The sequence below is a fragment of the Elgaria multicarinata genome, chromosome 4 (genome assembly GCF_023053635.1).
Source record: "Elgaria multicarinata webbii isolate HBS135686 ecotype San Diego chromosome 4, rElgMul1.1.pri, whole genome shotgun sequence".
In the NCBI taxonomy this organism is placed as follows: domain Eukaryota; kingdom Metazoa; phylum Chordata; class Lepidosauria; order Squamata; family Anguidae; genus Elgaria; species Elgaria multicarinata.
In genome coordinates this window covers 85,481,243-85,509,229 of record NC_086174.1, presented here as the reverse complement: position 1 = coordinate 85,509,229, position 27,987 = coordinate 85,481,243, and the positions used below count along the sequence as shown (strand labels likewise).

Genomic DNA, 27,987 nt, shown 5'->3' with positions numbered 1-27,987 from the left:
ATAAATGTGATAATTCCATGTATGCCACTATGAGAACCTATTAGGAAGAAAAGGACATAAATTTGTATTGCACCAATTTGGGAAGCAGCATAATTCAAAACTGCCAGCCATGCATCACAGCTCATGCAGGACACTGCATTATTGACTGCCAAAGAAGATAACCACTGAATTCTAAATATGATTGTATACAACCATGCAAAGAATTGGCTTTAATTTAATACAATAATTGTCCTTTTAAGAGAATTATTATTATTATTAGATACTTGCTGTAATGAAATGTAAAAAATAAACATCTAATACGTAAAGCACCAACTTTTATCTAATCTGTACTTTACCAATGGAATTCTTTTACAGTGAAATCCTATACCCAATTACTTGAAGGTAAACCCCAGCTGAACTCAATGGGATTTACTTCTCAGTACTCCTATACAGGAGTATACAGTTAGTCTTTCAGTGTATCTTGCTAAATAGCATGGATATACCTTGTTTAAAGGTACAACAGTATTTTGAAGGGAAACAAGAATACCTCATTCCATAACAAAACTATTGTGCCAGTGTAATGTAGTGGTTAAAGTCAAACCTGAGAAATCCATGTTCAAATCCCCACTCAGTCTTGAAGGTGACTGATTGACCTTGGTCCAGGCACTATCATTCAGCACAACCTCCTTCAGAGGGTTCTTTTGAGAATAAAAATGGCCTTGATGCTGCCTTGAGCACCTTGCAGGAAAGTTGGGATGGAAATGTACTTAATGTATAAATAGTAAATATTGCCTGGTATGTGTGAATCATGGTTCCCATGAATTCTTCCCAGCTGCAGACGCTTTGTATATGGAAAGGTTGTGTTTTCGGTTTCAAAATGTTTTAGATAATGGAAAAGGCATTGCACTCTTTCTTTTGTTTTTGATTTTCATGTCTTAAAATTATTTTCTGGTCATTGGCTTCATGGTAATTTCAGCTAGCTTTTATGAGGTGAGAGGATCTGTAGTAATAAAGAGGCCAGGTGGTGCTGGAAACTACTTGCCAAAACAGCCACTAATTCAGTGCAGCTTTTCAATAAGGCCTTCAACTGTCTACTGTATTAAAGTAATTTTGTTGTTGCCTTTTTTCCATCTTCTGTAATAACCTGAACAAAGAGTGCCTTATATACCCATAGAACAATTATGTTCATATAGACTTTCTATGCAACTCTTTGTTGGTTAACTCTGTGTTGACTTCATTCTGATTTAACCCCTAATATGCTATTCTGGTTCATTTTCAATTTTGAAGTAAAAATAAATATGAAATGATATTATATAAGCATTATATAAAAGTAAAGCATTATATAAAAGTAAAGTCCATTCTGGTAGAACTTGTTTTATTTATTTTATTATGTTTATGTACTGCCCCATAGCCGAAGCTCTCTGGTCAGTTTACAGAAGTTAAAAACAGTGAACATTAAAAGTGTTTTTAGATAAATACACTTAGAATAGCAGATGAATCTAAGGAGGATTATCATACATGTGGCTAGATGTGCAGAATGAAGCCCTACTTAGATAGGCGTCATTTAAAATCTGCTTGTGTAATACTCAGATGATCGATTCTTAAAGTAATAAAATCAGATTTATTTGAATGCATCAACTTAATTGTATTGTAGTTGGGCTCTGTTGCCATGTTAATATATTTTAATTTTTACAGAACTGCACAAAGCTACTGTGTATTTAGACACTAGCTCAAATATTTTATTGAAGTACAATCACTGTGATCTCTGTAGGTACTCTGACAGATATGAATTGCATCCTTTACATGCAGTATATGCTGTCCCTGAGCAGTAAGATTCTGACTCCAAATCTTGATAAACTGAACTGCAGTTGTATGATATGAAGGAATTGGAAAAGAGGATCTATTGATTCCTTGAGACAAGGAGAACTCTGATATGCACAAAGTTCTCTTAGGTATTAGAACTTCCCCATTCATTAAATAATAGTTGGGGGGGATGAATACAATGAAGTTTAAAACTGTTAGTCAATTTATGAGCATTCAAGCTGGCTTTTATTTGTGAAGGTAGCTGCAGAATACTAAATATGATAGTATAAAACCTAGATTTTAAACGAAATCCATAATAAACCATTTATTCTGCTTGATAATTAAAAGTTCCTTTTATGGAAGATTATTTTGTTTGATTTTAGAAATGGCGAACATGTCTTCAAGCATAGAATTTGAGTACATCAAGAACCTCCAACAGCAAGTGTACTTCCTTGAACTGGAAGCCAATTTTCTATATCCTGCACAGCACCATCTACAATTAACTACATCAACTAAAACATAATAGGAATGGGATATTGAAAAGATTGCTTGAAAAGTATTCCTTTAGATATATGTGTGTCTCTGTGTGTGCTGTCCGTTTATATGTTTGAATGTACATTATTTTTATAATGTATTTTTAAGGTTTTATCCTTTGTAAACTGCCCAGAAAACTTCAGCTATTGAACGTTTTAGAAATATTATAAATGAAATGAATATTGGATATTCTTTTATTATTGTGGAAGCTATGGGGAGAATCCAAGGTGCGCTCCCACTATATGTATCTTTTACATATAATGTAAAGGTAAATCACCACTTTCCCCATTGTGCTAGTTACATTGCACAAGTGTTGGTTTATGCTAGCGCAGTGTCAATAGCGCCGGAACTGGGCACCACTGGAAACTATCCAGAGTGAAAACAGCTTGACTGTTTTCTATATTAATTTTATTAAAAGGAAACTGCTCATGATGACTATGACTAGCAATAATTTTAAATAATCTTTTGGCCTTAACTTGTTATCACTCGTGAACAGGCTAAAAAAGCCACTAGTCTTCAGCCTCTTATTGCATCTGAAACAGAACACATGCTGCAAAAGCTGCAGGTAATTTTTCCTTTATCTATCTTTGCAAAAATAATGGCATAGCCAATGCTTTGCATTCCCAAAATGCCATCCTTGCTGCCTTCATTTTCATTTAAATGAGTATGAAGAACCATTTATTGAGGATAATATATTGGAGCCACCTGGCATGGTGTTTGTTTACACATGTACAATTTAGCAGGGCCATCATAGGGATGTGAAAGTAAGAATGCGGCACATTATCAGTCCCAAAGCAAGAACCACACTTCTGTAGCTCCCAACAGCAGTTCAATATCTTAAAACTGGCCAAATTCAAACTACCACAAAAGCTAAAAGGACAATACTGTGGTGTGGAAAAAAACAAAGGACAAAACAGCAGATGTACAAGTAAATGTATATAACATAAGAGGGTCTTTTTCTGTTCTAACTCTAAAATCCAATTTACTATAAAACATACTGAAAACAGATTCCTTAAAATACTGAACTCTCCTGTCTTCTCAAAATGTATCCTTGTTAATAATTAAAATGAGTCAAACTTACTATACAGTATTTTTATTCTCCTTACAGGAATTACAGTCGCAGGCTGAAGGCCTCCAACTGGAGCTCAAGAGAAAGGAAAGTGGTTTGAATATGCTGAAGATAGAGAGAGAGCGACTTAGTAACCAGATCAAAGTGGCTGATGGTAACATCTCATTCAGTATAATTCCTTGATTGGCATGTATGCCATAGTGTCTTTTTTTCCCAGCACAGCTCTCATAATTTTTATTTTTTATTTTAAAAGTTGAAATTTCTAGTGGCTTTTAATTTCAGAACAGAATTAGAATTGAAGAAGCTTGACATAGGGAGGTAGCAATTGTGGGACGAAGAGCTAATGGTAAAGTAAGGCCAAGTTATAGAACTTGTAAACAGAGTAATCCTAAATTCATTTTCCATATAACAAGGAATACTAAGAATGAAAGGAATACTGGAGTGAGCATAATTTCCTGGTTCTCTTCAGTATGACTAGAATGAAAGAAACTTCTTAGCTGGTGTGTACAAGGCTTTGCCATTCATGGGTTTCATATATGGTTTGTGGTTTGTCTTGGAAGTGGGAAATCAGATTGTGTGGTTAGAAGAAATACAGAAGTTATTTACTGTGACAAAGCAATTGACATTTATTCCACCATGAAATACTGTAGTTAAAAACTGCAATATGCTTTAGGACTACTTAATGGAGTCAGCTGGGAGTGAGTGAAGTGTCCAATGGAATGAGAGTGTCAGGTCGGGTTTGCATTGGGTGGGGAGATATAGTCAGTTCCCTCTATAAGACTTTGCACCTTGCGAGTGTTGTTTCAGCTAAAGGGGAGATATGCTGTTAGAATAGAAATTAAATAATCCAAAAAATTAGCCAATTTAAGTGAGGGAGTGCTGAAACCTGATAAAAATTATAGGTACTTTTCCTACTGAAATCACTGAATAACACCTTTGCAGTTGAAGAAGTGAGATGCTGTCATTCTATTATATGACCTGACCACCTTTTTGCTTTGCAATACAGGCAAGTAGAGAAAGTGAGTAACAAAATCTAAAATGAACAGAACCACTCAAGCCTCTAGTAAATTCTTATAATTACAATGTTTAAAAAGTCAGTGTTGTTAGGGGTCATAGCCATCCTTCCTCTGTAGACTGTGACAGGCTCAGTAGTCTGTATAACATGATGAAGTCAGCACTTAGGACTAGCATCAGTGTAGACATTAAAGAAGAGTTTTCACATTTTGATAAACAAGGCTCCTCTGGAAAGCTGTAATCTGGTACATGTTGTTATTCTTTGGGGAAAGGAAAAGAGCCCTCAAACTGGCACTAAATTAGAAGAGCAGGAACCATTTAATGGGTTTCCTAGAAACCAATATCCTGTTTTAAATAGAGGGGGAGAGAGAAAAAAGGAAATACAGTATTGGGCAGTTTTAATATAATTGTAAATCAGACAGAATAAATAAAGCATCTGTTTCATGCTTTTTAATGCAATCTTATTTCTGTTTTTGTTCTTGTCTTCCTGTTTCTTTTGTGAATATTCTGTGAATAAAAAAAATAACTTCTAAACTTTGATTACGGGGCGGAGAAAGAATTTGTCACCTATGAAAAATCTAATTGAAAGTAGATATGTTTTTAAATTAGTGCTTAATTCAATACATGTTTCCTCAGACATAAGACCTACCGGCCATAAGGCTAAGCTATGGATTGTTTAAGCTGTGATTTGTTGCTTTAGCCACGAATTGCCTTACAGATGACCAAACAAGCCACAATTTGTTTCCTCCATTCCTGGTCTGTTTCTTTCCAGCTCATTCTCCCTTCTTCCTTCAGGCACCCCAAACATATTTGTGGTGTAGAACAGGCATGGCTTCACCATGTCACTCTCACATAACATTGGGCTATTGCAGAAACAGGGTGTGTCCATAGCTTTTCTCAGCAGTGCTTGGAAACTAGGGAACTGGCCCTCCTGCCTTCTAAGACAAACCACCAAGAGCCTCAGCTCCCGACATCTTTAACCCCTTCCTACCAAAGGAAAACCGGGTGAAAGGAGAAATTTCTCTGCCAGCAGAAACCAACACGGATTTCTCAGGAAATCTAAGGAGTGAGCACACCTCTAATTTTGCAGATGAGAGGAGACACATGAATGTGTATACAATTATCCCCTGAAAACAGCCGATTTCTGCATGTAACCTGTGGCACCCATCCATCTTGCCACTCAGAGTTTGAAAGCTTGCAGGAAAGCATACCAGTTGGAGTTATTTAGAAGTGGTTCAGCAAGTATTGCATGGAATTTAATCTCAAATGTCAAAAGCTGTTCATTTTAGTTTTGGTTTCGAAAAAAACCCTGCATACCCATCAGCATCTGAGCCCTGTGATCACATGAATTTTTTTAAATGCCCTCACCCCCAATCTGCCATTCATTTGATCATGACTTGGTACCAGGAACTAACTACAATGATGTTGGTTACAGGGTCTTTCTCCATATTTATTTATTTATTTATTTATTTAATGCATCAAACAACCTGCAAACATCACTTTCAGATGCACAAAGGCTCTCTCCACTGGCAGCCTTCCTCTCCTATGCTAGAAGTTTTTCTCCAGGGCTCCTGATTAATCAGCAGGGCACCATAAGACAGGTTAGCAAAATGTAACCCAAAATGAGAGGGCATACTGCAACTTTGTTGACCATATGGGCCACTGAAGAATGTTCCAGCTGAGAGCTTTTCTGCTAAGGAAGAGTCCAAAACACAGTGGTGTTGTGGCTTCTCCCAGGCTCGCCTATATACATATCCATGAACCAGCCTTTGGTATCTAACCACATCCTAAATAATTGTGTTGTAGAAGCACTTAAGTTTGCATTTCTTTGAGCCAAAGCCCTTGGAGTCAGGATTTCGATTTAAGAGAAATTCAGCCCCAAGGAACTGCATCTCTCAGAAACCTTAGATGACTCCTCTCTCATCTTTGACCTTGGTCACGTCAGAAAAGTCAGGTGTACAGTTCATTCAGCATGAGCATCATCTCCTGGAAGACTTCACAAGCTGTCAGTTTGCCAACTCTGAAGGTGGTGCTATGTGGAAAGGTCAACACCAGCTTTTTACTGACAAGAACCTCATGCCACATCACTGCATCATGCCCCCAGAACAATCTCTTTGGCTACTTGATTACAGGTTACCCTGGACATATGGAAGGTCCACCTAAGGTGTGCATTCTCCCAAGCCTGAACCTCTCTGTTTTGGAGAGGCACTATCTCCATGTTCAGCTGCTCACCCATGTGATCGGTGGCCATGATTGTCCTTGCTCTTTCTGTAGCTTCAGCAATGCATCTGCAGACAGCGAGAAGCCTTCTTTCGTGTGCAACGAGAAGTTTACATCCCCTTCTTTGAAACGTGACTGCAGATTCAGCAGTGCTCCAAAAAAGGCAGTATGAGAACATATCCTCAAGGCATTTGGCAGTGTCAGCTATGCTCTGTAGGACTGAACATAGGGCTACTTTGGAGTCACCCATCTTTGCTTTGCTATGAACCCGCCTGGAGAACAGTGGCCTGTTTTGTGGACCTGGAAGGTGCGGGAGAGTAGTGAGGCAGTGGGTAGATTTGGTTGTGTGCTGTATGCATGTGCTTGCAACCTAATACTAACCCCTCTGTCTTGGTTGGTATCTATCATTCCTTTTGGTGGCTGTGGGAAAATGGGACCTACTCGATCACTGTCCACTTGTCCTTATGCACTGGGCCTTCACTTTGCTCGTTTAGCCTATTTAACTACTATGCTATAAACAAAAGGTTTTCTCCCAGCCCCTTGCTGCACTTAGCCACTGTGAATATCAGTGTGAGAAAAGCATTTTTCAATATGCAAATCTTCCAAATATTTTTATTGCTTTGCAGAGTAGGTTGGGTAGTGGGGTTGAAGTGGAGGACAGAAATTTGAAATAGAAATTAATACAGGACAGCTTTTCAATCTTGCAATTACTTCCCCCACTGTTTGCTCAAGTCAAACTATGATTTGGTGCTGCACTGCCTTGCATCAGTTCAAAGATGTCCCCTGGGAGCATAGACTTTGGCAGGCATGCGGCAGACTTTGGCTGCAGTTTCAGGAGAACAGTCCTATCTCTATTATGCCATGAAGAGTGTCCTCCCTACCCAAAAGCAACTTTCCTGACGGTTATGAAAACCTTCTCAACCAAATCTCTTTTCATCAAAGCAACCTTTTGAGCTTTAGCATTTTGTGCACTGGGAAATGCAGCCTCCCACTTCGTCGTGGTTGGCACAAAGCTTAAAATCTGCCCCTGGTCTGCTGCCCTTGTAAGGTACTGTGCTGAGCCTTTGTAGATGCTGTTGTGGGAAGCTGGGAAAGATAATGATCACCTTCAAAACAGAAAAGTATCTTTAGGCAGCCCAGAAGTAACCCCAGGATGGGGCACCAGTTTTCTTTTCTCCCTCCTCGGAGGGACCCTGATGACAGAACTTGCAGCTGCAAGAATTTCTTTTTAGAAATAAGTTCATTTGTAATAATAACTGGGTAACAAGAAACATGTGCACAACTCTTCCCAGTGCTGAAAAACATTCAAATGCTTTCAATTTTTTACAAATACAAACAATTGCAAGAGAAACAACTTCAAGGCAAAAAAAGTTACACTTCTGTTGTTGGCTTCCTCAGAAGTGGAGGAGTCATCCCTCCTGTAGAAACTCTGAGAAGTTGAGCAGACCTTCTTATCTTTTAACAGTAACAGCAATTCTTTTTCTGAAAACAAGTGAACCACAGAAATCATATGAGAACTCCTGTTTCCTTTCCCTCCAGAAACACCTGTTTCCCTCTCGGTTCCTTCAGTACCCCCTGTCTGGTCTGTGGCCAAATGTTCTTTCTCCAGTAAAGGGCGAGGGAAGAAATAGGGCTGCACCTGGTGGTAGGAAGTTCTGGCCATTAAACTTCAGACTGAGAAACATTCAAATATTTCCCCAAATAGTGGGAAAGGTAGAAGTGGAGGGAGGAATTATTGAGCTGGTTGCTGATGCTCCAACAGAGGCTGGGGTGGAGGCAGCTTTTGGTGTTAAAGGTGTTAATAGCGAGGTTGCATGTATTGCCACTGCAAGTATTCTAGTGTGCTAGTGAAGGGGAATGGGCCCATTGGTCAAACTAGCATTGCATCTGCCACATGTGCTGTGAAAGGCCTGTTTGCTACTCCATGGTGGAGGTTCTGGTAGCCATGCACTTCTCAAAGGCCTCATCCGAGGCACACATGGAATCAGACCTGGCTGTAGCTAAAACCTGGGAGGCCATTTATTTATTCAATTTTTACCCCAGCTTTCCACCACAAAAATGGCTCTCAAGGCATCTAGCAGTCATGAAAATGTTTTTGAATCATAGTTTAAGAACTATATTAAAACACATATAAAGCCCACCAAAAATTGCTGAATAGCACCCAAACCAACAAGCCGAAGGCCTGCTTGAACAGAGGTGTCTTTGCCCGCCAGCAGAAAGATGGCAAAGAGGTAGCCAATCTAGCCTCCCTTGGCAGGGAGTTCCATAGCCTGGGAACAGCCACCAAGAGGCCCTTCTCTTGTGTCACCAGAAAATGTGCCTCTGAAAGCAGCAGTATCAAAAGGATCTTAAATCCCAAGCAGGTTCATATGGGAGAAGGCAATCTTTCACGGAGCCCAGTCCCAAGCCATATAGGGCCTCATAGGTCATAACCAGCACTTCGAATTGTGCTTGGAAAGAGATTGGTAGACAATGAAGCTGTTATAACAAGGAAGCAGTTTTGACCGCTGTTGCCAAGTGACTTATTATTATTATTATTTTATTTATTATATTTTTATACTGCCCAATATCCGAAGCTCTCTGGGCGGTTCACAAAAATTAAAACCATGAAGAGCATAAAAACAACCAACAATCTAAAAACATAAATAGGCGACCAAAATAACCCACGGTGACTGCCACATGACATGATAACCCTTGATGGGTTAAATAACCCATTCTATAGACCATGGGTTATGAAAGTGGGTTATTTTGGCTAAATAAGCCATCATGGGTTTAAAAAAACACCACCGGATGACATAATAATCCATGGTGGGTTAAATAAGCCATCGTGACTTACTTAAACCATCACGGGTTATTGTAGTGTCCATACCCAATCATTGTTACAGTAATCCAAAAGGGATGTAACTAAGGTATGTGTAAGTGGCCAGGAACGGGCACAGTTGGGCTGCATTTTCTAGCTACTTTTCCCAACACTGTCCCTTTTCCTGGATAGGTCGACCAACCTGTGCCCTTTGCGTGCACTCAGGAAGTCAGTCCTACATGCCTAAAAATAACTGGGATAGTCATGGGGGTACTGATGTGCGGCAGGGACTCCCATGGAGTGTTGGTTTCCTCAGCCTAGGATTGCCGCATAAGACAACTGTTTCCAGATCAACAGTAGGAGGTTCTCTATACACAGGAAAAATCCTGCACTTTACCAGGGCTTTCGTCCTTGCAGTATTCCTACCATGTGACACACTCCTTCACAAATGATGTGATTTGTTCGCTTCTTGGAATGACCCTATATTTTAATGAAACAGCACCATCTAGTGGTGGAGAGATGCCACGATAATCCAGATATTATCTGTGTGTGTTTTTCAAATGTGCGATTTCCAGATGGTAGCACGGGAGACATCCTGGCTGTTGACAAGGTTGTGTAAATGGACCCGCAAACTTCCATGAGTGGCCAATCACAGCTGTGCTATAAATTGCTCATTTAGAGAAGCTCTAGATAACAACTTTTGCCAGATCGCTGTTTAGTTTTTCTACCCATGTCTGGAAGACTTTTAAATGTTAGGTACTGTAGCGCTGAAAAAAGAATCTTTTGCCAGGTTTGATTTCTTGTAAGGATGTAATAAAATGAGAGGTAACCTGTCTCCTTCAAAATGTATGCGGTAAGACCACATGTGCCTTCCCAAATAGGCTGGTATGTTACCCTGACTCACATCTATAGATTCAAAAGTACCATTCTTCAAATCCCAGACTTTCAGACTGTAGAACACCCAGCTATAAGAGTTCATATTCATTTCCTGTTATTGTTGCAATTTCCATCTTTCACACCTATCTTGTGAACAGTAATATGAACTATTTTTTTAAACAACAACTGGATATTTGGTGTAGAAATACTTGTGAAAAACTACCTTAGAACCCTATCCCACATAAGTAAGTCCACTGATTTCAATGAACTCTCTTCTATTTTCAGATGGTAGCCTCAGAGCTAGTTTATGCTTCAAATTTCTCCATACAATTACACACAGGTACATTGGGCCAGGTTAGTATAATCTGCAGTATACCTGTGAAGAGACCGGCCATTTCTGTGATTGCAATTGCACATTTTCCAGCATTGTGTTGAGAGAGATGCCAGCCATTGTGCTAATAGCCTAGGTCATGCTAAGCTTTCTTCAGGAAGTTGGTTGCATGGAGGATTTCTACAGAGAACTGACTTTTAATAGACTCACCCTGGATGGTCTGTTATGGGTAAACAACCAACTGGGTTTGTGGAAGTCAACCTCAAGCTGTCACGGTTCTGGCTACATAACACCCTTGTTTATCCAAGCCTGTTGAAATGATTGGGCCTTGTCTGCCCATCCTGAAGAACTGTAGAACTTGACTTAGATCAAGTAAATGATGGAATAACGGATAAGATACGACTAGCCAGAGGGACAAGACAAGGATGCCCACTCTTGCCAGTCCTGTTTGTATTGGTGATGGAATTGTTGGCAAATGCAATAAGAGAAGATGGGGAGATAGAGGGGATAGGTAGCAGTAATAAAATAAAGTTGAATATGTTTGCAGATGACACATTGATGACTATTAGAGATCCTATAGGTAAAATGGAAAGAATTAAACAGCAGTTGAAAGAATTTGAAGAAGTTATGGGGTTAAGAATAAATTGGGCAAAATCGGAATTGATGTTGTTTAATTATACCAAAAAGGAAGAAAAGGAATGGGAAGAGAAGACTTCAGTTCTGAAAAGTAAAGAGAAAATTAAATATTTGGGTATTAAGGTTACTAAAAATTTAGAAGATTTGGAAAGTGAGAATTTAAATGGATTGAAAAAAGAGATAGTAGAAAAGTTAAAGAAGTATAAGAAACTGAATCTTTCTTGGTTTGGAAGAATAGCTTTAATAAAGATGAAAATTTTACCTAAGATTAATTTTTTTTTTAGGATGCTACCAATAAGAATTTCAGATTTAGAGTTAAAAAGTTGGCAGAATCTTATAAATAATTACTGTAATGCTGAGAAGAAATCACGGATTAATAAAAGTAAATGGTATTTAACCCAAAAGAAGGGTGGATTGGGTCTCCCAAACCTTGAGTACTATTATATAGCAAACAGGTTAAGACATATTGTCGAAGCAATTTTAGGGGTAGGGGACTTAGAATGGATGGAGGAAAATACATTAGGTAATATTGAGTTAAAATTGCAGAATGTATTTTTTAAGGAAAAAGGAAAGGGTAAATGGCTTAATGATTTAGATAATCACTTTTTGAAGTTCCATTGGGAACTTTGGAATAAATATAAAAAGGAGATGCTTTCAAGTAATTCCTCCTTAACACCGGTGATAATGCTAAAGAATTTTCCTGAAAATTTAAAGAATAGACTAAGTAAAGTTTTAAAAGAAAAAATAAAATGAAGTTAAGAGAATGGTTAAGGGGGATGAATACAAGAGAGCGGTTGGAAGAAGTTTTAAAAGATTTGAAATTAACGTAATTAAACTATGGGCAGTTGGAACAATGGACTAAAAATTGGGTAAGAGAAAATGGCGAGTGTGGAGAGAGGACGAAATTTGAGGAATTAATCGAGAAAAAAGAGATGGACAAGGGACAAAATATAGGGACAAAAGGGTTAATGAGTCAACTATATAATATATTAGCTGAGAAAGGAGTGTTGGATAGTGTCGGGAAAGTGGTTTGGGAGACCGATTTGAAGATACAAATAGGACAGCAGAGATGGGAAGGACTATGGAGACAGAGAGTGTTGAGAAATATCTCAGTAAGTATAAAGGAGAATTACTATAAACTTGTATGGAGGTGGTACTTAACTCCGGTCAGATTAAATAAGATTAATAAGCAGCTTTCAGCAGATTGTTGGAGGGGTTGTGGTGAAAAAGGAACGTATTTACATATGTGGTGGGATTGTAAACATGTGCAAAAGTTGTGGAAGATGGTGTTCTTTGAGATTGAACAGATTGTGGGATTTAAAGTAGAGGTTACACCAAGGATTGCATTACTCTCACTGCAAGAAGAACTTAAATGTAATAAAGAAGCGAAAGAACTGATAACTAACCTGCTGACGGCTGCGAGGTTGATTGTAGCTAGGAACTGGAAGATTCAAGGAGATTATTGTATTGAAGAATGGTATAAAGAAGTGTGGGACAGTGCTATAAATGATAAATTGACATGTAATATTAAAATGAAAAGAGGCATAGTAAAAACAAACGATTTTGAGGGTATATGGAAAAAGTTCCTAGAGTTTGTGTTCTTTAAAGAAAGTGGGAAACCACCAACAGATGAAACTATGAGTTTTTGGAAACAGGAATGAGATCCCGTGGTGGGGGGAGCACTGTTATGTTTAGTATAAATATGTTTAATAGGTTAAATTTGAATATACGATATTAGGGCAATTTTATGTTTATGTATTAAGTGATTTTACTTGTTGTTTTTGTGTTTGTTGTATATTGTTTAATAATAAAAACTTTAAAAAAAGAAAAGAACTTGACTTAGATGAATCACCACACAGAAGGTGAAAAAAGTGAGAAGCTTAATTCAAAACAAGTGTAAATATTGATATAAATGTTGCAATGTTTTTAAGTGTAAGGTTCAGGTTTCATAGTACATAAAATGCCACCACCATGTGGTGAAGTTATGTATTACCACTTCAAATGATGCCTTCAGGAAACGTTAGTGTAATTTTGCGTTGTTTAATTCCATTTTGTAGTCTTTTATTTAATTACGATTGGGGCAAAATCCCCAAATGAAGTGGTTTTTTTGTGTGTGTTGCAAGTAACTTTTTAATACTTAAATATTAATTAGTTTTTGAAACACAGTATATCAGGTTGGAACTGGGTGAAAATGAATTACTTAGGTAGCTTCTGCAACTTTCAGGAGGAAGCTGGAAGTGTGGTTTTGTTTGTTGGCCATCCATCCGGCTTTAACTTATCTAAAATTTCTTTTGGTGGGTAGGTCTCTGTGAATTGTGCCCTTTGTTATTTTTACCTCTTCCCATATCCATGGCATAGGCAGTCATGAAAGAGATGGCTTTCAGGCATGACTTTGCATTTAACAGGTCTGCTATCAACAAAAATACAACAGACAGAAGATCTGCCTCACTTTGAGTTAGATCACTGGTCTATTTTGACCATTGGCTTTTTGACTAGCAGCAGCTCTACAAGATCTTGGACAGCGATCCTTCCTATCCCTTCTATCTAAGTTCCTTTAATTGGAGATGTCAGGGATTGAATGGGGGACCTTCTGCATGTAAGGCATGTACTGCTGAGCTCAGTCACTTCTGTGATACTAAACAAAATGAATTTGTATTTTAGTAGCAGTGTGTGTGTGTGTGTGTGTGTGTGTGTGTGTGTGTGTGTGAGAGAGAGAGAGAGAGAGAGAGAGAGAGAGAGAGAGAGACTGGCCCCTTTCAGAAGACACCTTAAACCACGGCTTTAACCACAGTGGTTAAGCCAGAAAGCTGAGCTGTGTTCAGAAGACACCTTAAACCACGGCTTTAACCACAGTGAATAAAGTTTAAGGTGTCTTCTGTACATGAGCCAGCTTTCTGGCTCAACCACGGCAACTGCAGAGAAACCCCATGTCCCACAACTGGGCTTCAGCATTACTGAGCTTTTTGTTCCATTAAGCTTTTGAAGTTGGCTGCTGCTGCTGCAGCTTTATTGCTTTATTTTGTCCTTGGTTTTTAAATTTCTTTTTCTTGGAATTTTGGATATGCATTTTTTTTTTAAAAAAAATAGTGACTGATATAGATTGGCAGTTTTATTTTTTTTAAAAAAAGCTGCCTTTGGTTAATTGCTGATGGATAGGTCGCCTAGAAAACTCTAAAAATGGAAAATATATAAACCATTGTAGCTGTTGAAGATATGCAGAGCTATAGAGAAAGTATGGAGAACCATTCCCTCTTTTGATCAGAATCCAGCTTCTGGAATAGAACGATGTTCATCATACTCCAATTGGGTAGATGGGCGATAGTGTGATTGCATCCATAGTGTTAAGATGTATGCTATAATTTACATGTGGATGTGGGTATCTTACATACATGCAAACCAAACACACACACGAGGATCTTTAAGCATTCAACCCTGGCTGTGTATGAAAACCTGATACACCCCACCACCCCCCAAAAGGTAAAAGAGTTAGACAACAGACTAGGTCCTTGAAATCAATTATTTGTTTTATTAAAGAAGAGTTAAATGAACTAAAATTTCACATCAAAGGAATTAGAATCCTACACTAACAGCATTTAAAAAATCAGTACTAAAGCTAAGTACAGTAAGATACATAGAAAACTGTGTGTGTGTATGTTTGTGTGTGTGTTCATGCACTATCATCTCTGATCAGTATTTGAATGGTTCCTGCATCTCCTGCCTGCTATTCTATTTCAGAGTTGCCTAAGGCACTTCTTTCGACCTTTTCACTTTATATGTATTATCCGGTTGAGTACATCAATTCATATGATTTTAAATGTCACACTATTTTGATGTCATATACATTTCTTCATCATGTCTCATTTCCTTAAACTATTTTCATCTGAGGACAGTTTCAGATATATATTTTTTTCTTTTCCACTTTTTCCTGAATGCAAAGTGTGGTATTCTATTCTCCATGTCTGGTAATTCTTACTGTCATATCTCCTAGGTCAACAATGTTAGGTGAGCAGGTTGGGTGAATACAAAAATTACAATAAAATCATATCAAGACAATAATAATAAGGCAGAAGAAAAGCCACACTGAAATATAGAGGGTGGAGTATAAAAACATCAAGAAGGAGACAAGCCAAATGCTTGCCTTAGTTTTTAAAAAGTATTTAAATAGTGATGGAAAAACATAAAAGAGGGGACAAAATGAATCTGTTGTGGCAGGGAGTTCCACATTCTGGGTACTGCCAAAGAGAAGGCCTTTTCCACACCCACTGTGACTCAGAAAGCCTTATTCAGCTGACTACAGAGGGGTGGGGAGATAGGACCATAGGGAAGGAGGCATTCTTGAATGTGCACTTATTTCCCAATGTTTGTGAAAGAGATTGGAAAGAACATTCCTACCTCTTATCTGTTTTTGAATTTTTCACTGACCTATGGTTCACTCACCTGTAGGTTAGGATATAAAACAAGGGGACATCAATGTAACATGATATTTAAAAATTAAATGGTGGACGTTATATTAAAGTATATAGGTCTGCATGCTGTGAATGGAAGAGATGTTTTTATGGTTCGCTTCAGGAGCACTTGAAATATCACGTATGATACTTGCCACTAATATCATGAATAGTTCATGCAGATCATGCACACACAGAGATAGCATATGACAAAGAAATTAAATGTTTTTTCATTCTGAATTTCACTAAATTTAACTCCAATCAAAAAGAAAGAAAAGAAAGCAGTAAACAAACATGCTTTTGGTTTCATTGCAAGGTAGTGAGGTAGTGGTGTTTTAATTAATTTTGATTAAAGGATTAATGGACTTTTTAATAAAAATGTTTCCTTTAGAGCATCATTCAAAAGAGAAGCAGGTTTTGGTAAAAGAAATTCTAGAACTGAAGAGAAAGAAGGAACAAAAGGACAGGCAAATCTCTGGAAAAGAAGAAGAGATATTGCATGCTAAGCAGGAACTGGAACAGCAACAGATGACCCTGAGTAATAGAGAACAGGCTATCCTTATATTACAAACAAAGGTATATTGATTGCTTTATTAATTGCTTTGTTAATATATTACTAGTACAAGTATGGTTGATTTCTTACTTTTTTATTAGAGAGTGTGTAGAGTCATAGGGCTGGAGGGCAGAGTCCTTCATGTGCTAATCCATATTGACTCTACATAAAATGGAAGTACAAAGGGATCATCTAGTCCTCTGCCCAAAGGCATAACCCAGTTTAGGAACACAGGAAGCTGCTTAAGACTGCGGTCAGAGCATTGGTCCATCTATCCCAGTATTCTTGACACTTACTGGCAGTGGCTCTCCAGAGTTTCAGGCAGGAGATGCCAAGGATTGAACTTGGGATCTTCTGTACAGAAATCCTATATTCTACCACTGAGCCATGGCCTCTCCCCAGTAACAACTTTCCCACTCACTATAGATGACAACATCATTCTAGATTGCCAAGAGGAAAGCACTCCAGAAGTGCCTTTAGATGTCATGCCACAAAGGTGCCTCTATTTTTCAAATAATACTTTAATAAAATTGATCCAAATGTCTTAAGCAAGGAAACTAAGCAACTTCCTACAAGGGAAGGCAAAAGTCTAAGGATTGTTAGCCCATCTGACTTGGGAAATAATTCTATCACAACTGTGGAGATCTGTTAAGTCTTCCTGATGTGGGGGAAATGGTGAGTGTAGCCATCTTGATGGTGTGTGTGTGTGTGTGATTGATAGATTGATTGATAATATTTACATGGTGCTTAATATAATAAAATATCAAAGCAGGGTTTTTCTCTCTCATTTAATTCCCTTTGTGTGTGTGTGTGTGTGTGTGATGGGGACCAGATCTGGAAAGGTAATTTGCATGCTGCTGTCTGTGGAAAGATAAAATGGCAACCATTACTGAGTCCCAAATGTAAACACACTTTTAATCTTTCATGTAGCTGTGCTTCAATGACAATGAAATGTGTGTTAGGTTTACTGTATTTTGGATATAAAGATAAAATAAAAACGCCCTTTTTTAGAATATTCATCTCCTTTCACATGTTAAAATTAAATCAAGGTGAAGCAACAGTCAGAACAGCAGAAGGCGGTGGAGTTGCAGCTTGCTGAAAAGAGAGAGAAGCTCTTGAAAGTGCAGTCTGCTATGCATGAAATGGAACATAAGATCTTTAAGAAAACAGCATCGATACAAGAGCAAATTACTCATGAACTACGGTATTAACCAATGAATCTAGGAGATAACAAAGGCTAGTTAAGGTAGTATTGTGTTCAACCCTGCAAATGCCCACAAAAGTTACAAGTCCGTCTGCCTACATATACCATAGTAATTTGTGGTGTACTATAGCCTGAAATAATTCTCTTTGAGCTCTTGTATTAGCCTTACAAAGGAAACACGAGGTTGGAAACATCTAGCCCAGTCACAAAACACATTGAAATAGAGCTGGGGAAGTGCTTGGCCCCTATAGGAAGGTCCTGCCTTACAGTTTGAGAGTGGTGCTATGATTCATTAATACAGCCTCTGCTGCAGAAAAGAGAGTGCTGTGCCTTTGCAGAGCTTCATTTGTGTAGCCTGGAGTTTGGGTGACTTTCCCCCCAAGCAGACTCTGGGCTTCACTTACGTGTTTGGGAAGTGTTGATTAATGGTGCCTCCTATTAGGTTTCTCCCATATGCAACTTATCTGCACATTAAGTTGTTTCTTTTTCAACTATAGCAGCAAAATTACTGAACTCCCTTCTGAGGGAAATGCATCTTGCACCTTCCCTAATGGATGACTGTCAAAGGCATTATTGTTTCAAGGGCTTTGGGGGCTCTCTATTCTATTGTAGCTGCTGAATTTGTATGATGATCTGCTGCTTTGATTCAGTTTTTTAAGGTTTTTTTTTACTGTAGTTCCTTGTTTTCTACTTATTTTATAATTTTATTGTGTTTTTTAATCATTGTAAAGCTGCCTTGGGGAGTCATTGGATCAAACAGCAGGATATAAACATGTATATAAATGTGCATTCATTTTTTGATTAAGGAGTGAGATGTCTTTCCTTCATCAACAAATACGTGAGAGAGAACTACTAGCAGAACAGGATCGTTTCTTAAGAAGTAAAATGATGGATGATTATGCGGCTTTGACCAAGGAGAATGCTATGCTGCGACCCAGACTCATGGAACTTATCAAGCAAACAGACATTGTAAGGAATGGAGCAATTTGATCAACTAATATAAAAATTTGCATTTCGTTGTACATAGAAGAGGTGTTATATTTCAACAGCTGATGTTGAAATATAACACCTGATAGTTCCTGATAGTTCCATTTTCTACAATTCATTTTTTATAGCCAGGTAACAATTTGACCAATAAGGCATCAGTTAACTACTGAAGGCCACTTATAGAAATAGGCTAATTCAATGTTAATTCTTCCTCTTGCTCTCAAGGGGTGAAAATATTACTATTTAAAAAATACAATGATGTCATGCAAATCAGATATGTGCTTAAATAATACTCTCTGGCAAAAAAGAGAAAAAATAATATCTATAACTGATGAATGAAAGCATTAGGTTTGCACAATTCGAACACCAAGAAGCAAGGAAAAGAGTGTATGAGATCACCTGAGCAGATTCCAGACTGGTCCTTAATCTAACTTCACAGTAGATAGAATTGGATGCAGATCCACTCTGGCCAACGCTGTCCAAAGAACCCTCATTTGGAGTTCTTTTGTTCGGTTGTTGCTTCTACCTTTCTCTAGCAATTCCACGTACTTCTGGTTAGACACTGAAGCAAGTGCCTCTGAATCATGTCCTGAGCAGTGGATGCATGCTTCAGGGGGTTTTCAATAAGAAGATGAACTAGGAGGTCAGACTATAGGTAGGAACTATAGGAAGTGAAAACATACTGTGTTGTCAGGTTTAGAAATATGCTAGCTACACAGGTGAATTATTTTCATGTTATTGCTCTAAATGCCATTGATTGCCTGCTGTGCTTTCAAGATCTATACTGTAATTTAATGCTTAGCCCACCTTTGCTTATATAACTTATTACAGGAGAGAGCACTCAAGGAGGAGAGTTACACATCCCACTCTGCTAGCATTTCTCAGTTTCTAACAGTGAAAGACCATGAAGTACATTTGCAACGAGAGATCAAGAGGCACCAAGAACTCCTGGAGCAGGAAAAGAATACCCTCCAAGAACTTGTTAATAAGGTTGTATGACTAAGGATTCTACTAATCATTAGTTTCTTACTGTCCTGAAAATGATCAGTAGAAGTCCTCTCTTAAAAGCATCACACATCAAGAGGTTCAGAGAGAAAGCAAAGGATTCCACTTGACCCTTTGAGTCAAACTGTATGGACCATGAGTATGTGCTTTCACTCACAGTTGTGTACTATTTCATTTATTCATTGCCTGTTCTGGATGAAGTTGCACTCCCTCTGAAAGATCAGGTTCATAGTTTGTGGATACTCCTAGATCCATTATTGTTTCTGGAAGCCCAAATGGCCATGGTGGCTTGGAGTGCCTTTTACCAGTTTCGGTTGATTTGCCAACTATGCCTCTTCTGGACAGGGATAGCTTGGCCACAATGGTACAGGTGTTAGTAAACTCAAGACTCAATTACTGTAATGTGCTCTATGTGGGGCTTCCCTTAAGGCTGTTCCAGAAGCTGGAGCTAGTGCAGAACGTAGCAGCTAAGCTGTTGTTGGGAGCTGGCCCTTTTCAGCATGTAACTCCTTTGCTGAGGGAACTGCAGTGGCTGCCTATTTGCTACCGGGTCAGGTTTAAAATTCTGGTACTAGTGTACAAAGCCTTAAACAGCTGAGAGAGCACCTTCTTTACCAACCTTCCTGGTCACTGAGGTCATCAGAGGGCATGTTCATGGTGGTTCCACATGTACCTATGGCCCAATTGGAGTCCACCAGGAGGAGAGCCTTCAGTGTGGTGGCCCCATTTCTGTGGACCTTCCTGTCCCTGGAGGTCAGGCAGGCACCAACATTGTGTTGTTTCCGGCGCCTCCTGAAGGTAAGAAAAAAAAATGGAAGAAGTGGTGGGAAAACATGGGTTACAAATGGATGGTGTTGTCTGGAAACTCCCATTATCTCAGCCAATTTATGGTCCTAATCCCACATTTACAGAGATAATGGGAAATGCTTGAGGCTGCTTCTTTTGTTACCTGGTTCACTTCCAATTTCAGAAAAAATCTTTAAAAGCACTATGTAGCACTTCCAGGAATAATAGATGGGTGCAGGAGAAGTTTAAGCCTTTATTTCATGCTCATTCTCTGGTGCATTAATGTTACAAGAGACACACAAGGTTAGAAATGCCTAGATCTGCTCCAGTGTTTGGGATTCACATCCAACACCACATACTTCATTGATTCTCTGATGGTCTATAGTTCCTGCCACTGAGTCCATGTTTACTTTGCTCTTCAGAGTGCCATGAAACTGATGTGGGGAGGCAGGGCCTTACATGGAATTGATGAGCAGCAGGCAATCCTACTGAAGGCATGGCCTCAGGGAGGGTAGGGAGTTGGCACACACAGCTTTTACAAAATGTTTGGGGACATCTAGGATCCTTTTGGCCCAGTATCCTATTTCCCAGATTTCTGTTGCAGTGAAAATACATATAACTCCATAGGCTAATGGATTTAGCCTGGACCAAGAAGCACCACACACATTGGCTCAGTTCAGACTACAAGTTAGTCAATGCAGTGTGAAAACTCCACTCAGTGGTTGAGTTTTTAGGAAGTACTCCCCACACAACATGTTCTAACTTCACCATTGTGAGATTGTGGGCTACCGTGGAGTTGAGTAAAATCCATTGCGATATTTGATTGACAGTTCCTCCGCCCTCTCTCTTCCCCCGGTCCTCCCAATGGTATCATATCAGCCATCGCAGCAAAAAAAACCCAATCCCAGCGGCTCTTCTAGAGCAGCACTCGCTCCTTTTGCTGCTCTTACCAGGGAATTCTGTACCCAGTGGGAAAAGTCAACTCAACGCAACGGAGAACTCCACAGAGCCCAGTATACAACACACAGTGCAACAGTTGTGCAGGAACTCTCCTCTGCACAGCGTGGATATTCTGTGTGGAGTGTTTTCCAAAAAGAATCCACCGTTGCGTGGAGTTTTCCCACCAATCAACACCTTTCTCAAAGGTGGTGTAAAAAATCCACCATGGAGTTCTAAAACTACAGTTGAGAAAGGTGTTGTCTGAACTGAGCCAATCTCTGTAAACATACCTTTTTTTTCACTTTCATTGTTCTGTGCAAACACTTCTGAAGCATTTTTATATTGATGCTTTGAGTTTTTATGATCTCTGTCCCTGGTTTATTTATTATTTGTAGTTTCTCACAGATTAGAATTTTAGAAGAAGGAAACACATCTCTTGACTTAAATGTTGCAACAATGAGCAGTCGAGTAACTGAAATGAGAGCTATGCTAGAGAAAGAAGAACAGCACAATCTTGAGCTAAAAAGAGACAAATCTCGTCTGGTTGATCTTGCATCTAACCTACAGAAACAGGTAAACTCTTTTATCCATTCTATGTATTGTTAGGGAGCTGCAAGTATCATTTTTATTGTATTGTTTATTTTAAAAAATTCTTGGCCTCTTTTCAGGGCAGAAGCCCTCCCAAGGAGGCATACAATAATAAAACACATAATGAAAATAGATACAGTCTCAAAAAGCAATAAACACAGCAAAATCAGCCAAGACACAATAAAAACAGCAAACATTTCAGGAGAAGGCCAAAGTAAAATAGTTTGTTTTCAGGGCCTTCTTAAAAGCTTACAATGATGGGTTGTAGTGGACCCCTTATGGCAACTTATTTCAGAGGTGTGAGACCACCTTTCTCATGTGATCGCCTACCTAACAGCTCTCACAGGTGGGCAAATGAGTTGCCGGGGTGGGGGGGGTGGGGAGGGCTCTTCGGCTGATCTTCAAGTGCAGGCAGGCTGATATGGGTGAAGGTGACTTTAGGGATAGAGTACGTATGAGAGTACGGAATGTTGGACTGAGTGGGTGTGGCTGGTAATGCTGTGGAAAGGGGGAGAAGTATATATATGGGGGAGCTGAGTGGTTCTGGTTATTCGGTTGGTGGTTGGGTTTTGGAGGGTAGATGTGTTTAGCTGTGTGTGTTCTTGTCAGGAGTTGTGTGAGGAGTGAGTGAAAATAAGATCATAAGGATTAAGGATTGTTATTAGATTTGTTACTACCAATATTCTTTAGAATAGGCAGGATTTGAATAGAATTTGAAAGAACTAAGAAATGTAAACAACAATAAACATTTTCTTTATTTTGCTACCATAAAACCACATGGTGGTGCTTAGCCTGAGGGAGGTGTGCACGTCAAAGCCTTGTGTGTTCGGTGGTGGCATCACAGTGGTCCTTCAAGTAACTTGGTCCCAAGTTGTTTAAGTCTCTAGAGGTCAAAACCAGTACTTCAAACTGGGCTCAGAAACGCACCGGTAACCAGTGCAGCTGGCACAGTATCGGCATAATATGATTGAATTGCCTCACCCCCACCAACACTCGGGCAGCCGCATTCTGCACCAGCTGAAGTTTCTGAACCATATTCAAAGGCAGACCCACATACAGTACATTATAGTAGTCCAGCCTGGACATCACTGGTGCATGGAGAACATGAAAACATTTTGGCCCCCAGCTGCAAGAAAGCTCCCACATGAAGAGATTATTTTCAAGCATACACATTATTTATAGATAGTTTGGGGGGCTTACTTCATTGACAAGACATCACCATTGTTTTCATCATTTTATTCATATAGGACCACCCATTGTGCATGGCATTTTAAAAGCTACAAGAGAAGGTCCTTGCCCCAAGGGGCTTACAATCTATACTTTGATATGGGAAACAACAAAGGAAGGGGGAGTAAAAGACATATAGGGGCTTAAGGAAGGGGGGTTTAATGCAGGGGGAAAGGAACATAGGAATCTGCCTTATACTGAGTCAGACCCTTGGTCCATCTGTCCCAGCACTGCCAACACTGACTGACAGCAATGGCTCTCCAGAATTTAGACAGGATTTTTTTCCAGCCCTACCTGGAGAAGCCAAGGATTGAACCTGCAAGGCAGGTGCTCTATCACTAAGGTCTAGATCACAGCTGCTTATTTGTTAAAGTGAAGAGACAGGTCTTAATCACATTTTTTAAAAATAGCTTTCTCAGGAAACATCATCTTAGTTTTGACTTTTTTTTTAATTAGCTTGATGGGAAAGAAAGCAATCTCCTACAGGCGTCTAATAAGATGCTGCAACTGGATGAAGCCATTTCAGCATTAAAAACAAGGCATACATTGCATCAGTCTCTTCAATCAGAAAAATGGGATGAAATCTCCAAAATGGCAAATTCTATGAAGAAACTCAACAAGTCAGTGACAGATATTGTAGTCAACATGGGAAAATATTAATCTGAGAGTGTAAATGGCTTTATTTTCCTTATGAGAATAATGTTGATATTAGCTTTGATCAGCATCTTTATGATTTAATGAAACTTGAAGAATTATTGTCAGAGTTTTGTCAACCTAGGCACAATCCTAAAGGTGAGAAGCCTTAACAACAGGCTGTTCTGATCTTAGAGGCTCTGTCCTGTTCAAAGTCCTGGCTGGGCAGAATGAAAGGTTGGGGCATATTTTGCTGCTCCATCCTCCAAAAAGGGGAAATCAGTTAGATGAACCTCGGAGTTTGTCTAACCTCCCCTGTGTATGGGAGAGGGGCATGGTTGTGGCTGTGTGGGCTTAGGATTCCTCAGATTCTCAGCCACTTGCCACCCAGCAGCCATGCCCATTCCCACACCCTATACCTCTCTATGAGGTTGGAGTTCCAACTTCATGGAGTCACTATGGAGATCTCTGCAGTGGCTGGAAGAATTCAGGAGGAGAGCTCGGATGTTAGAGCTTTGCCTAAGACCCGGGGTGGGTTCTGAACCTCTCTGTCACCCCTGGAACTCTGTGTAAAGACCATAGGATTGCTATCTTAGTCATTTTAATAATTCTGGGAACCAGGATTTACTCTATACTAAATAAGGAGAAAGATTTCCTAATTAAAAGACTGATAAGTAGTTATATAAACTTAAACATAGTCCATTTTACTCTATACAAATTAACAAGTGTGTTATTGTAACTTAATCTCCAATGGAATCTGACTTAGAACAAATTTAAAAAATTAATAATGACTTACTGAAAGTTTTGTCCTTTTAAGGCTACAATCCCATAAACTTACATGGGAGTAAACCCCATTGAACGCAATGAGGCTTACTTCTGAATAGATGTGCATAGAATTGCACTGTAAATGTGTATTATTTTTTTAAGGGTGCAATCTTGTGCACGTTTAGACAGAAGAAAGTCCTACCAATCCCAGGATGTCCCAGCCAGCCCCAGGATATCCCAGCTGGACTTTTTTCTGTTTAATCATGCATAGGATTGTGTCTTAAACAATTTTTATTGTTAGTCCCTTTTAGCCAATAGGCAGGTTAGGTTTTAATGTAATTTTGTCTATATGTTTTAGTGTTTCATTTCCATAGCTGGTTATTAACTTTGTCTGTATGATTTTGATCTATTGTTTTCAGTATTACTGTTAAACTTTATACAAAAATTAAAATAAATGAAAAGTATGGAATGACTTAACTCAGTGCAGGGTCTTTTGTGACGTAGCACTGGCATGTTGGTACAGCAGATCTTATGAGGACTTTACTTTATTCATATTTATGCAGCCCCTCGGTATAAATATTACCCGGGTGTTTCACAGCAATACAACTAGTGCAAAACATTAAAACAACATTACACAGATTAAAATTATAAATGAAAAATCCATCGTGGGTGGGGGGCACACTTTAGCTAGCTTGAAAAAGAGAACAAAGTAGGTTTCAGGCAAGCGTTTCTCGTGAGAGAATTCAATAACCGCTGAGAGATTCTGTTATATTCAGCAGTATATAAATGTTTCAAATAAATAAATAATCAGCACCGCAATCAAGAAGGCCCTTTCTCCAGTCAACACGCACTTCACCTCAGAAGGTAGGGGCACATGGAAAAGGTTTGCATTGATGATCTTAGCTCACAGGAAGGACAGTGTGGCCATTAATGTTTTATGGACAGTCTTGTGACTATTGCTGTCATATATTGCTCTTTTGTAATGTGTCTTCCTCAAAACATGTATACATGTTTCCTTTGGCCCAGGTCTTGCCATCAAAATGCTCTGATTTTCATTGCATAGAAATTCACTAGTTTCATTGATCCTTCAACATATAGTTTATGCAGCTATTTAAGAAATATGTAAAGCCTACAACAATCCATACTTCTCAAATGTATCATCATATCCTTGCATAAATACCAAATTCTTTTCTGTAGCCCAAGAAGAAGTGCAAATCACAAAGGGACCAACTTGTCCCAAGAAAGCAATTAATAATTTATATTCCACAGTAACTCGGATTCAAATCCCATAGGCAGCTTTCAGGAAAATAAATTCAAATGTATAAAAGATGGATACCTTGGGCAGCTATGATCTTTCAAACTTTTATCTATGAGGAACAAAATTAAGATGCAATATGAAGTTTGTAATTTGCTTTAGAGGCAGTTGTTCATTCTAGATTCTCCACCCCCTACATGGCCCTTCTTTTGCCTTCCTCCTTAAATCAAGAAAACTAATGCTGTTCTTAAACCCTCTCAATGTTCCCAGAGACTATTCATCCTCTGAATATATGTCCATGTGAAGGCCACAATCCAGAGAGACACTTGATGTATACCTAATGGTCTTGGAACATGCAGTGGCCCTTCTGATTTCTTCCCTTGGAAAAGCAGACACACATGCACAATACATGGACTGCTTTCGAAATGTCACTGCCACAAGACAAAAGCCCACCTTTCCATGTGAAGTTACTTGTGAGCCTTTGCTGATTTTTTATCACCAGTTTCCTTTGCTATACAGCAGTCCTCTGAGCTGAGCCATTATTTCCCCTATTTTATAAATGAGAAATTAGGATTAGAGTGTTTTGCTCAAAGTCATTCAGTATGTCTATAGCTGACCTAGGATTGACTTATTCAATTTATATAAAATGTACATTTACATTAGTTTTTATACACAGATAGTAATGGGCCACTGCATCAAACTGGCTTAGAAGATGTACAAGTATGCATATCATGGGCAATTTCTGCTCAGCTCTGATCCATGTACTTGCAGAAAAATAACACATAGGATGTATTTCACACACTCTTATTTATAGTTCCATAAAGCCTGCAAGGTGGCTAACAGTAATGCCATTGCGAAAACAATGCAGCAGCAGGAACCGAGGAAAACAAGAAATTGTCCAGCAGATGCAAGACATAAATAGCAATATTAGCTCATATAATCAATAAAGGAAAAGATCTGGTGGAGCAAAATTGCTTTCCAAGAATAAAAACTGAGCTGGTTTGATGTATTTTGGGAAGGAGGGTGACACCCTATAGAAGGCCCTGCTCCTTGTCATGAATAACTACTTACTTAAAACTTTTCATTTATTTTCCTTTTGTATGTGTATGCATGTTCATAGGTATACTCATTTAAAAGACCTTTTAAACATTGGTCATACCACATCTTGGAAGATCTGTCCCAGTGAGAGACATACATTATTCCAAAAAGACCTACAATTTCATTGGAAATTTGCTGGCTGGTAAATGGAACTCCAAGATGTAATCAGTTAGTTTATAGACCACAAACAAACCTAAGCATACATGACAGAAAATAAAATGAATACTGTAGACGGTCATGCACAGGGTTTGAACAGTGGGGAAATTAGCTCAAAGGCCTGCTCTTTTTCTAAACTGTGTATGGAAGGCTAGATCATATGTGTTGTTGGCCTGGACTGGTTCTGGGGAGCTAAAGGAATTGGGGCTAGGAAAGTCTGGGTTCAAGGGCTCTGGGAAAGGGGAAGGAAGATAATGAGTCTGGGGCTTCAAAGGGAACCTGTAGTAGTTGATCTCTAGCTGAGGACAACAGACATTGGCTAGCCCTTGTGCAAAGTCCACTGTGGTGGAATGATTGGGGTATCTACCCTAAGCACACTTACCAATTCCCATCACCTCATGTGCCAACTGCTTCTTGCTTCCTGCTCTAGCTCTCTGTTGTGGACTATCACAGACACCACAGCTTCAGATTATGTTCAGAAGACTTGGTTTGACCTCAAAGACCATAAAGAGGAACCACGGTGCACCACATGAAGGGATCCTGGTGACAATCTTTCCCACTGGTTGACCAGGGCAAAGCTGCAGCAAAGTTGTTGAGCTTCAATTCAAAGATTGGTTAAAAGATAGACCAAATTGCTAATACATGCTTGCACAAGCACATGATAAAAGCATGCAAAGGGCTTGGGGACCACAATGTGTAGGGGAAGTACCTGCAAAAGATAGGGCACAACTGAAAGATACCTGTCTGGAGAACCTGATGGATCATTCCTGAAGATGGCCCTGGGATTTGGGGCAATTCCTGGGATTATGGCAATAAAACCATTTCAGCTACAACAGGGACATGGTGGCCAGACCCGGGTAGTCTGTGTAGAAAGGATGCAGACTGCACATTGGGCTTGTCACACAAAAGTGTATGGTATCAGAACCTTTGGTAGGCCAGTGTCATAGGTTCTTACAGGGTTTTCCAAAGGGTACACATGGACAAAAGCTCTGACTCCAATTTAGACAAAAGAGGTGAAGACGACTTTGATCAAAGCAGAAAGGAGTTTTTCAATAGGGTTGACTCAGAATGGACCAAATCAATA

The 27,987-nt window shown here is 39.1% G+C and overlaps 1 protein-coding gene across 1 annotated transcript; it reads left to right on the top strand.

Moving 5' to 3' along the window:
• Positions 1 to 1,819: 1,819 nt before the first annotated feature.
• LOC134397765 (uncharacterized) lies at positions 1,820 to 24,540 on the top strand. The gene is made up of 10 exons (XM_063124714.1): positions 1,820 to 1,931; positions 2,166 to 2,256; positions 2,803 to 2,881; positions 3,425 to 3,539; positions 16,099 to 16,283; positions 17,310 to 17,464; positions 18,271 to 18,433; positions 19,283 to 19,441; positions 21,587 to 21,754; positions 23,453 to 24,540. Exons 1-10 carry the CDS (start codon positions 1,913 to 1,915, stop codon positions 23,654 to 23,656), a joined length of 1,338 nt encoding a protein of 445 aa, XP_062980784.1. The 5' UTR covers positions 1,820 to 1,912; the 3' UTR covers positions 23,657 to 24,540.
• The last annotated feature ends 3,447 nt before the right edge of the window (positions 24,541 to 27,987 follow it).

Excerpts from the sequence above, each read along its gene's own strand:
- LOC134397765 (XM_063124714.1), top strand. Across the intron at positions 2,257-2,802 it reads GAACTGGAAGCCAATTTTCT|TCGTGAACAGGCTAAAAAAG; the intron begins ATATCCTGCACA and ends ACTTGTTATCAC. Across the intron at positions 19,442-21,586 it reads TCCAAGAACTTGTTAATAAG|ATTAGAATTTTAGAAGAAGG; the intron begins GTTGTATGACTA and ends AGTTTCTCACAG.